This window comes from Prosopis cineraria, unplaced genomic scaffold, assembly GCF_029017545.1.
Source record: "Prosopis cineraria cultivar Desert tree isolate PC_DT_omini unplaced genomic scaffold, ASM2901754v1 PC2, whole genome shotgun sequence".
In the NCBI taxonomy this organism is placed as follows: Eukaryota; Viridiplantae; Streptophyta; class Magnoliopsida; order Fabales; family Fabaceae; genus Prosopis; species Prosopis cineraria.
In genome coordinates, this window is record NW_026555333.1 from 12677690 (window position 1) to 12689865 (window position 12176).

General features: G+C 30.9%; 2 protein-coding genes and 1 long non-coding RNA gene across 3 annotated transcripts; all 3 read right to left on the reverse strand.

Annotated features, from left to right (window-relative positions):
* Positions 1-1769: 1769 nt before the first annotated feature.
* On the reverse strand, positions 1770-2396 carry LOC129302538 (uncharacterized). The gene has a single exon (XM_054941477.1). It carries the CDS (start codon positions 2394-2396, stop codon positions 1770-1772), a length of 627 nt encoding a protein of 208 aa, XP_054797452.1.
* Positions 2397-6778: 4382 nt separating this feature from the next.
* On the reverse strand, positions 6779-7321 carry LOC129302540 (cell wall / vacuolar inhibitor of fructosidase 2-like). The gene has a single exon (XM_054941480.1). The coding sequence runs from the start codon at positions 7319-7321 to the stop codon at positions 6779-6781; it is 543 nt and encodes a 180-aa protein (XP_054797455.1).
* A 1531-nt stretch (positions 7322-8852) lies between these two features.
* Positions 8853-10575, reverse strand: LOC129301642 (uncharacterized). The gene is made up of 3 exons (XR_008591058.1): positions 10398-10575; positions 9668-9733; positions 8853-9143 (listed from the first exon to the last, which is right to left on the reverse strand). It is a non-coding gene; the product is annotated as an uncharacterized LOC129301642 (long non-coding RNA).
* Positions 10576-12176: the final 1601 nt, after the last annotated feature.

Sequence of the window (12176 nt, forward strand, 5' to 3'; positions counted from 1 at the left end):
TTTTTTATCAAGTAAGATAAAAAAAATCTAAAAAATTTCAAGAAACTAATGAAATTGTGAGGGGGCAATCACCCCCTGTCGCTAATATAAGTAAATATTCACATATTTTATTAAAATCAAATAAAACATTAAATATCTTTGACTCATTCTAAAAATTCAATATGCTTCTAACTTTAATATGCTTTAAACATAAAGTAATACAGTATTTAATAACCTTTACAACATTACTTTCTCCGATTTCATTTATAAGGCATATTCTAGAAGACCTATTATGTTCCATTTATAAATTATGGTACAACCTTTTATGTAATATTTAAAAAATATTTGTAAAATTACCCTTTATGAAAGAGAAAGAGTAATATGATATTACTTTTAAATTTGTTACATAGAAACATATTTAAAATTTTATGTATATTTTATTCTTTTTACTTTTTTTATATTAATATTGATGAAGTTGATAAAAATGACTTATAAAAAATATTGAGAGAGTATTTAATAGGGGTCAAAGGATGGAAACATATACAAAAATTAAAAACATGCCATATAAATGAAATCAGAACAATTACTCTTCCCGACTTATAAATTGAATTAAAAGAGCATATGTAGATGTATTAATGACAATTTTCTTGTTTCGCTTTTGGTTTTAATGCGTTGTAATCAATGTCACTCTTCTGATTCTATTTATATATCATTTTTAACATGTTTTATTAGAATAAAAAAATTTAAAATTCATTAACATTGTTTAAAAATTTAGTAAATTCTCAACTTTATATTTATTAAATATACATATTTTGATAATTTTTTTCCACCAACATTTAATGGGTGATAAAAAAATTATAATAAAAATTTAATACAGTGGCTTGAATATAAAAAAATTAACAATATAACTTATAAATAACATAAAGAAATATTCTCTCCCTATTCTATAAATAATAAGATTGGAAGAAATATGTCAGTATTGACTTCTTTTGAATAAAGATGATGGTAGAAGTGACAAATTTGACGAGTTACTCTCAGCGACTTGCTTGTGTGATGGCTTTGATTCATCAGCTCTGTTTTTTTTTTTTTTTTTTTCACACGTTTCATTGTTGTTTATGGTCACATAAAGCAAAAAAAAAAAAAAAAAACAAAAAACTGTGCAAGTTAGGCAAAGCTAATCATTGATGTCGATTCATTGTAGGCAGGCGAATAGCATGTGATTCTTTCAGCCATTGTTTATCGTTTGTTATTTATTAATTAAATGTAACAATTACTAGCTGAATAATTGGACAGCAATGAAAACAGCAATACAAGGCTTCACTTCAAAGCAAGCACCGAGCACGTACAGAGATCGGATCTCAAGAGTTGCATCGAAGCAAAGATCAAGATCATCAAACATAACAAGATTAAGGTAGATAATGAAATCAGACATGGAATGTTGAAAACTAGATGCGAAGATTAATTGAAAAATATTTCAGTGTGTCACTGACTCTGTACACATCCGAGCAAGATCAATGGCCAGAACAAGGTCATGGCACTGCAGGATGAATCTTATTTATATTTTATACAGTTTCTTGATCAAATATCTAAAAAATAAAATAACATTAATCACTGGTTCTCGCTGTGAACCAGCCAGAGATTCTTGAATTGTGATTCCACAGTTTCCATCAAGTCCTTCACTCTTGTTAAGCAATAGTGGGTGCAACAAGGTCCCGTCTGGCATGACCCGACCCGAGTCGTCTTCAACAAATAGCAAACCGGCCCGCATCCTGCCCGTCTGCCCTGGACCACTACCCCCAAACCTTCGTCGTGTTTTCTCTCCCTTTTATTCGTTCTTTCCCGGTGAGATCGTCGCCGGTCAATTCTTCCACCAATATAAGGCCTTCTGGCAATGGCGCCATTTCCTGTCGCCATTTTCCCTTCGCCTCTGGCCAATTCTCCTCCGTCGCCCTCTTCTCTGTCACCAAGGTCGCCGTCGCCGTCGTTGTCCTTGTCTTCATCATATGACCATCGCCACCGCCGTCAGTATAGCCCTTTGGAAAAACCTGCACTAACAACGGCGCCTCCCTCAGATTTTTGACGATCTCTACCACAGAATCCCTCATCCACCTATCCAACCTATCGCTCGAGTCGGCAGCATCTTTTCCTTCTGACCGATCGCTCTTACCGCGCGGTTCCATATCCAAACTCAAAAAATTCTCCTGGAAACCGGTAGCCGCCATGGCCGGAGCTGTCATCAAGGCAGCGGCCGCAGTGATCCTCCTATTCTGTCCCCTCGAACGGCTCTGACGTCCAACGAACATCACAGACATGGGCCGTGGCGCACCGCCACAGAGACTACACAGATTATTGTCGATGCCGAACTTGGCAAAACTACGATTGCTGCCGGTGCAACCAATGCGGAGAGAAAACGCCATCTATAGGGATGGCGGAAGGAGCGAATCAGAACGAAGAATCAAATGGCGAAGTTCGAAGGAGGATCGGATGGAGAATATCAAGAACGACCTGGAGATAAGTCAATTGCCTGAGACACGTATTTGTAAGGAAGGTGAGCCAAGATTGAAAAAGCGAGGGAGTAGAAGTTATAGGCTTATAGTGATAGATCTGGCGAAGATTAAACGGTCGAGATTATTCTGGCCTGAAACCGTCACTTATTTATTAGTAATTTTAAATTTCAAATAAATTTTTGAAATATGCTTGCTCTCATTTATAAAATATATTTTAAAAAATTTACTTAATTTTATTCATAAATTATGATATGATTCTTTAAATAATATTTAAAAATATTTTTAAAATTAACTTTTATGATAGAAAAAAATAATATCATATTATTCTTTAAATTTATTATATAAAAATATATTTAAAATTTTATATTTTTTTTATTTTAATATTGATGAAGTTAATAAAAATAATTTATAAAAAAATGAAAAGAGTGATAGCTAATGAGGGTTTTTTTTTGTTTTTTCTTCCTCCCTCTCGTTGGCCTCCAATTAGGACTCCTTGTTCAAAGAAGAAACATTGCTTGCAAGCGAGAGATGCAAAGAAGAGCGCAGGTTATGTTTCTCTGCGGGTGGATATATTAGATTTCGGTGTAGTCTTCTCCTTATTCAGGGTGATGTGTTGATAGACGGTAGGGATTGATTGGAGTAAAAGAGAAAAGGAAAGAGTGAGCGCGTGCGATTGGGGGATGGCTGTGGTTCTTATGCGTCGGGGAGGAAGAAGAGGGGCACGTGGCTTCACGAGAAAAGTGCATGGATGTCGAAAGCGGGCACACGTATAGCGTTGGCTTGGACAAATTCCTGGCCAATAAAAGTAGTATCGCATGACACGTCAGTAGATGCAATTCCACATCAGCAGCTCGCTAGGAGTCGGAGTTTTATAATTTGATTTTATATAAATTTATGAATATTATAAAATTAGTTTTTTTGGGTAATAATTAAACAATAGTTTTGAACCCTACTGTCCAAGTACCGCTCTCAATTATTCTTTATTTTTTTTTAGGAAATTATTCTTTATTTATTGGATCTATCCTCTTGGAAAAATATTGTCAGTTATCGATTGGAGTAAGCTTGTTTATCACTTCGTTTGGATTCGATTTTATATCAAAATCAAATTAATTTTAACAATTGGATTTTGCCAAAATGTGAATCTATTGATTTTTTTTTTAACATAATAATCCTCTTCACTTGGCTTTTATTTTCATGCTTGGTTCAGTGTTGATAGTAAAGTTCATCTCTTCTTTTTCTCGCTCTTGTTAATTAATTCGGTTCATTGTTTTTAAAAATAATTTATTTTTGCAACTTTAGATAGATCAATTTTGAATTTGGTTTCTATAAATAAAATTTATTATTTTTGGAACAATTTTTTTTAAATTGAACTAAATGATAAATCTTGCTTTTTATTTGCCAAATTCAACACAGGGACGAATCTAGAGGGAAGGAAGGATAATCACTCTTTAAAGAAATTAGAATTTTTACTTATAAGAAATACTGAAATAATTTTTGGACCCCCCTGCTTCATATTATATTTTCAAATTTGCCTCCATACCCCGAATTCGTCACGACATTCAAGAATCAAGAGCATGCTAAAATGGAAAAAAGAAAAAGACTAACAATTATTGTCTGTAGAGATTTTCTTGGTAGAAATTGTTTGGAGAGTTTGAATCCTACGTGTGGTTTAACTTGGCTTGATCCAGATCGACATCCCTTTTTTTTCCGGGATTTATAAAATATCCCTTCTATTTGCAAAACTAGGAACCAAAAATATTTTGGTTGAAAATTTTGAAATTCCACTTCATACGTAATTTTTTTACTAAATGAAGTTCAAATGATTAATTTAACCCCGTGACCCACCACAATTTCTATTTCGCACCTCACTATGTTTTTAAAATACAAAGGAGGTGAACAATATAACAATTTCATTGGAAGATCGTGATATAGCAAAGCTCTATAATCATTTAGCACCTTTGACATGGTGTCCGTATGAGCAGGAACGGGTTAGAAAGGAACGAGTGAGGGGCCAACTTGAAAAAAAAATATTGAATAGGAGGGCAAAATCTATTTTTAGAATTTTTACAAGCACGCGTTACAATTTTTACCAAAGGAACATCCAAATGTGGGGGGAGGATCCATCCTAGAGTGTTCATGCATTTAGCTCTGTATATGAACACTCATGCGCATTTTTTAAAAAATGTACGTTTTTTAATTTTAAGAGAATTTTCACCGCCACATGCATGTATCTCCTTTTTTTTTTTTTGTATAAAACTCATGCATGCATGTATCTTAATAATATAATTACTAGTTGCTAGTCATGTTAAGGTGGGTGTTTTGGTCCAAACAAAATTGAATCTGGTGATTTGATATTAACTATGAGTACTGAGCTAAATTCTTATTAGCCTTTTTAATATATATTTAAAAATCTAATAATAAGAAATAGACCTTGTGGGTGGGGAATGGATAGAAATAGAATTTTAAAAGTAAAAAATCTTGAAATATATACTCTCCATAACTCTTTAATGAAAAAAATATTTTTTGTCTAAACTTTAAATATGAGAAAATTTATTTTTTTCCTTGATAAGTAAGCACTCATTCTAATCCTTAATATAAGACAAATTTTGAAACTTTTTTGTCCTTAATAAGTTAATAAAAGAAAAAATTCGAGCAATTATTCTTCTACTTTTAAAAAAAAATTGCTCCATATTTATTTATTATCATTTCAATTCTTAAAAAAAATATCGTGATTGTTAATGGCAAAAAGAGCAAAATTGAAAAATTTATAGAATTTTTTAATAATTTTAAGTATATAATAACTATTTCTGATGTAATCTTTTTTGTTTATGTTATCATCTTTTATCCAACAAAAAAGTGTGACCTTGATTAATTTTGCATCGAAATGAGTATAACTAAATTATTACTATTAATATTATTAAATATACATGGCTACCATCTCAACATTCAAATATGTTTATTAACTGTAACAACATTTATAGATTCATCTGAAGTTGTTATCCCTTTATTTATAAAAGATTTGAATTTAAATTGAAAAAATGACAATAATTTTTTTTTGAATTATATAAATGATAACTTGATCCATCAAAATACTATAATTATAATAAAGTCCCAACCTTTGTGTTAATAAATTTTAAAGTAAAATAATTATTTTGCCTTTACTAAAAATAGCAAACTTTAATCACAATTTTTATTTAAAAAATTATTAATTTTTTTTATAAATTGCAAAAGTTGAACACAAATTGTCAAGTTCATTTTGTTATTGAGAAACAAGTATCAATCATAATTTTTATTTTGTAAATTGCAAGAATTAAATAAAAAATTATAATTTGTTAAGATAAAATGATCTTTTTAATTTAAAATTTATTGATAAAAAGGTTCAAAGAGCATAATTATAATATTTTAAAATATCAGATTATTATCATATAATTTGAAGGAATTTTTTTATTTGAATTTGATAGACTATAGTATTATATGCTTTAGCAAAGGTGGGTATCGCGGTTGAAGTCATTTAAATATATAAAAAAGAAAATTCAATGTATTTATTCTTCTCGTCTTGAATATGACAGCTAATGGTTAATAGCTAGTTTGCAGGGGCTGGTCTGCCTACAGGAATCACAAGAAAAACGAGCAAAACGTTTCAGCTACCATACATTCGATGGTTCTAGATCTACAATAAGAGGCCACGCGTTACCTTATATCACAATATATAAAATAATCCACAGTCGGCCCAATTGAATTAATAACCTTTTTTAATAAAAAAAAATAGAGGGGCATGTAATAAGCAATCACAAAAGGTTCCAATCAAGATATTCCACTCACGGGAGGCTGTATGCACAGGGCTTCAAGGTAATTGACAAGATTAATAAAAAAAATTAAATTTGTTTGAATCACACATAATTTTAAGAGCAAACTAATATTTCTCGTGATTTGTAAATAAATATGGAGAATATAATATCAACGAAGGACCTTCAAAAATTTAATATTAATTTGACAAGAACTTGAACAAATTAAATGTTTATTGAGCGAATAACTTTACTTGTCAAATGTTATTGTTTAGTAATATTAAATTCCTTAAAAATAAATAATGCGAGGTATTATGAATTTTAGTATAATATTATATATATAGGTTATAAATCGATTTTCTCCTAATGAAAACACAGTAATCAAACGACGGTGAAGCACGATCGCTAAAAATACAGATAAAACACATACGTCTCTTGTTTTCAAACCTTATTGCTTATATATCAGATGGAAATCCTAGGCATCAGAGAAACAAAAACACACATAAATCAAACAATCATGTGAACGATGTCTTGAGCTAAACGAACGAGAGACATGAGAAGCTTGGTTCTATCAGGAAAAGGCGAGGCCATCTTCGGAGGCACCAGAGTGAAAACCTTCTCACAGGAATCAGTACCATTAGCAGCAATCTCCAAATAAGAAAGGGCAACATCATTCTTACCAGAATCTAACTGTCTCGCGGCAGACGATATACCAGTTACCGTCACGGCATAGATCAGACGACAACTCTGGAGCTTGTCGGCGACAGCTTTTTCTCTGGCCTTTCCGACCAATTCTGGGATGACTCGGTTTAAGGTCTCGTTAGCGTTGTCCAGTGATTTGTCACACATGATGTGAGCGAGCCCTTTGGTGTCTGCTCCGACGCTTTCTGGGTCTGACTTCAAGGTGGATTCGCACAGAGTGGGATTGCTGGTTTTCTGACATACTTGATCAATCAAGTCATTTGCAGAACCTTGCGCTGTTGATAGATGATGGTGATATGAAGAGAGAAGAAAGGAAACAAGAACGAGAGCAAATTTAGGGGTTTTCATGTTCACGATCCCTTGATCACTCACAAAATTGATCTCTGCAGCATAGAGAGATGGGATATATTGTTAGAATTGCAACATGTGATCCCCAAGTTTAATTAATAAGGGCTGAACTGAAACTATTTTGCAATCTTGGGAATTGATGATCTGCACCATCTCCGCTGAATAATTGTGATTCTTGCACTGTTTCGTTGTATTTGTCTTTCTAGGAAACAAATTTGTTGCGTATTATAAGCTTTTTAGAATTTCAAAAAACGTTTAACAGTAACATTTTTTATTCTTGGAGTAATCTGATATTTATTATGATATTCTTAGAGACATTAAATCAAAGGAGAAATAAATTTGGTAAATTATATATATAATACATATATATGTATAATGAGATGGATGGAGTGGTTAGTTACCTCTACTCAGCTGTGTCGTTAATGTAATACTGCTCCATCGATTTTTTTATTTTTTATTTTTACGTTCACTCTCATATCCTAAGTCTTTGATCCAGAGACTAATCCAATCAATGGTTTGCAAGACACACCTCTTTAAGGAGTATGCTTCCCACTGTAGCTGTTACATACCTAGTATTCAAACTCAAGACTTCTATTTTTAAATATATCAAAAACTAATATGGTCTTATTTGCTTATTAAAAATAAATGAATTAAAAAATAAAAGTAAAAATAATATCATCAAAGAAGATAAGAGAGCACATTCACAAGGGAGAAGGGTAATTTAGTTCATAAAATTAAAAATAATTATTCATAATATTTTTAAATGGTGTGTTCACATTTATAGTATATATTTAATTATGAGTTTCATCATATTTATTATAGGGGAAGGGTGATTTAATTTATTTTTATCTTATTTTTTTTTAATTCATTTCATTTCATTTTAATAACCAAACGGGACGTATGTGGTTTTTTATAAGCAAATTTACAATTTTTAAAAAGCATTTATCACATTTTTTAAAATCAAACTATCCCTTATGAGATCAATGTTTACTTTCATTGGACAGATTTGTTTTCATTAATCAGATAGATAATTTAATGCAGCTTTTTTGAATATTGGATATAATTATTATACTTAATCAATTATTTTAAACTATATAAGATGGTTATTTTATCTTATATTCAAAAATGGACGGTGTTGGCAAGAAAAATAAAAGAAAGGAAAATAAGATGGAGGGAGCAATAGTTTTGAGAATATCTATGTGTATATATGGAAAATAAATTTGATATATAATGAAGTGATTAATAGTACATTCACGCATCTTGGCATTAATGTAACATTGAAAGCCCCAAGCTTAATTTTATAGTAGAGTGTTTATAGCTCATTCAGGAATTTCAAAACCCCCTAACTCAGGTTACATGTATAGTTCAAGCTCCGCACGTGTCCTTTATTTTTGGTTTGGCTCAGATTTTTTTTTTTCTTGGAAAAGAGAGGGGAGGTGTAACACCCTCAAAATTACAGACCGATTTTTCATAAATTATTAAAACCATTATCATGGTAGAAAATTTTCTTACCATGATACATCCAAGACAATATACCACAGGTCTTAAAATATCTCAAAAAGCAATTAGAACCATGAGGGACAGACAGGATCCTCATAGCATGTTATTCAAATCAGGTCATGAATCAAGAGGGACAGACATAATCCTCTTGGTCATATAAATACTTTTAATAAAAAGGATTAGAGTTTACATGCTTCACAAAGAAGATATGTCCTAAGTTGGCACAAGATACATTGTATAATCTAAAATAAGAGGCAACGTAAAAGATGGTGTCTCATACACCACAGTTACACCTCTGGTGCTTTCTCGGCCAGACTCGCTCCTGTAAAAATATTAACCACGGCGAATGAGACTTAAAAGTCCCAGTAACCAAAAATTAATATGTAATGATGCATGCGATTGTAACTAATCATGCGATTGCTAAGTGGGCACACAAAACATTTAACCGAACAATATTTTCAAACAAACCGAACAAGTATTTAATTTGCATGACTGCACCTTATATCCTCCTTTCGCCATGCTCGGACGCCAAATCACCCGGCCAAAGGTGAGTTGGACCAAGCGACACGCCACTCATTGGGTCCAATGAGGGCTTACCACGTGGTAATAATTAACCGAACAGAAATTCCCATTAACACCATACATTAAAATACCCTGACAAGTCATGCATCATTCAAATATCCAAACAGGAATATATCCGAACAATAATATCTCATCATGATGAACAAAAATAAATTTTTAACCCACTTGACAATAATTTCAAACAAGTATATACAGTTTCCAAACAACAAAACAACACATAACCATTCACAAACACACCCATCACAACACATTAATAATGGTTACCTTGTGTCTTGAATAACAAGTTCCCCTTCACAACTCCTTTTTCACCACTATCTTTGTCAATATAATCTACATAATTATTTCACAATACTATATATTAATTTTACATTAAAATAAATAACTCTAATTTAAAGAGTTAGAAAGTCTTAAATCTATAGTCCATATTAACACTAATTTAAGATTTATGCCTCATTTAACTTCCCAAATTCTTTTCTAAAATTCTCGTACCCTAATGAACTATTTTTTTTATCCTCAATTCACTTCTAGTATCACAATTTCATCCTTCTACATTCTAAAAATTCATCCAAAAATAAATTAAAAATTTTAGAATTATCCTGAAGCCTCAAATCACCTTTCTATAACCTCAAAAATACCTATTCATACTTAAATAAATATTTAATAATCATAGGTTTATCCCTACGTCTCAGATTCCACATAAATTCAACCATATAGATCTAGATTTTAACTCAAAAATTCTTAAACATGAGTTTCAACCTCAAGAAAATATTCTATAATATTTATTATATCCCTAAGAATTTTAACCTATATTTTTAATCCATCATATCATCAGATTAACTATCCTATAGAAAAATCCTAATCAAAATATTTACTCTATCCTACAAAATAATCATATCACTAGAAAGCTAATATTATTTAGAAAATAACTATAAAATTAATTTTGTAATTAAATACATTTTTAAATGCTAATCTAAACAGGAAAGTTAGAACATACCTGAAGGAAAAGAAAATAATTCCCCCTTGTGAGAAAACGTCGAGCAACATGAGAGGAAGAGAGAAAAATAATATAAAAATGGGATTGTGAGTCCCAAAATTATATTAAAAAAAAACTATAGGTTTGAATTTAATTATTCAAACCTTTGGGCCAAAAGTTGCAATTTTCTCTAAATTGCATCTTAGCCTCTCATGCTTCCTAATGCACACACCCCCTCCTTTTTATACATGAAGGCACCTCTTCTCTTCTCTCATCTAACCAATGTGGGACTTAAAAACAACAACCTTCCACCCCTTTTTTTTGTTCCTTCTACCTTCTCTCTTTTTTTTTTCAACACATACATAAAAAAAATTATTTATGTATTATATCTTAACTAAATATTGCTTATGTGGTTTAAATTTAAATTTTTAAATTCATAATTAAATACCTAACCATAATATTATTTCTAAATAACCTTAAATAATATAAATTCCTATTATTATCATTTTTTTTCTCAAAACCTAAATTCCACAATTTCTTTATTATATAAAAAATCAGGATGTTACAGGAGGTATGTTGTTTGGTTGAAAATATGGAAGGAAGGAGTGGTAAATTTTATCTTCACTCTCTCCCCTTTCCTCCCTTTATTTTGCTCCTATTAAATTCGGAGAGGGTCTCTTTTACTTATTTTCTCTACTTTTCGTTCCATTTCTTAATTGGGATCATTGAATTTATTTTATTAAATGAATTTATTCTAAACATAAATTTGATGGATGGTCTGTTGGGGAATTAGAGAGAAAAGGGGAAAAAAAGAAAGTGAAGAGACCCTTTCCCATTTAAATTGGGGTTTTTTTCGAGGGGTGGCAAATTACATGATTAATGTATCCTTATTGAAATTAAAGTTTTGGTATTCCAAAATTATCCTTGCTTCAATAAAATGAAAAGCACAAGAAATCACTCTACCTAAAACTAAAATATACCAATATTTTCTTGATTAGTCTATTGCGGTCCCCGCACAATTAATCTTCATTAGGTGTATCATCATCATGTTTTTTTTTTCATCCAGTGATCACCATACATGTAATATATATATATATATATATATATGATTTCTTCAATTCGCGGATGTCATACTTCAATTTATAAGGAAATATATATCCATATTATTTATTTTTCTTTTTCCTCTTCCGGTATTATAGTTTTTAACCATCGCTCAAGGGTTAAAAAAAAAAATCTGTTTCTTTTATAATGATGTGTCTATTCCTCTAATAAAATGCATATCTAAATTAATGAAATGATAAATTAACGTAAATCAAATGATCTTTAAAAAAACACATTTTAAAAATATAATAAATCTATATAAATATATTTATTATAATTTATAAAAGCTAACAAAAGTAGAGAGTTATTTAAATTTATAAAAGCTAAAAAAACTAGAAAGTTATTTAAATAGTAAATATATGAGTAAGGGCATGCTTGACAATTAATAATCTCTTCCGCTCCCCTGCCCTTCAAATCACATTTTACATGCTGGCTTGCCACAACCACGGGTCATGTGGTGCGGGTTGAAGTAGCCTGCTGCCTTCTTGCCAATAATATATGTTGTTTTTTCTTATAGAAGATTACTGAAGAACAGCAGAAGTATTGATGGAAGTTCCAAATGAGGTTGCGAGTATTTGCTAAATATTTTTCCCTTAATTTTTTATTGTTTTGTGATTCTAGTTAAAATTTTTAAACTTGAAGTCAAAGATGAGAGAGATCAAACACAAGTCGAAGACAAACACACTTAAGGGATGAGTG

What these genes read in the sequence shown, in the direction of transcription:
- LOC129302538 (XM_054941477.1), bottom strand. Translation starts at nt 2,396, where the DNA reads ATGGCGTTTTCTCTCCGCATTGGTTGCACCGGCAGCAATCGTAGTTTT.
- LOC129302540 (XM_054941480.1), bottom strand. Translation starts at nt 7,321, where the DNA reads ATGAAAACCCCTAAATTTGCTCTCGTTCTTGTTTCCTTTCTTCTCTCT.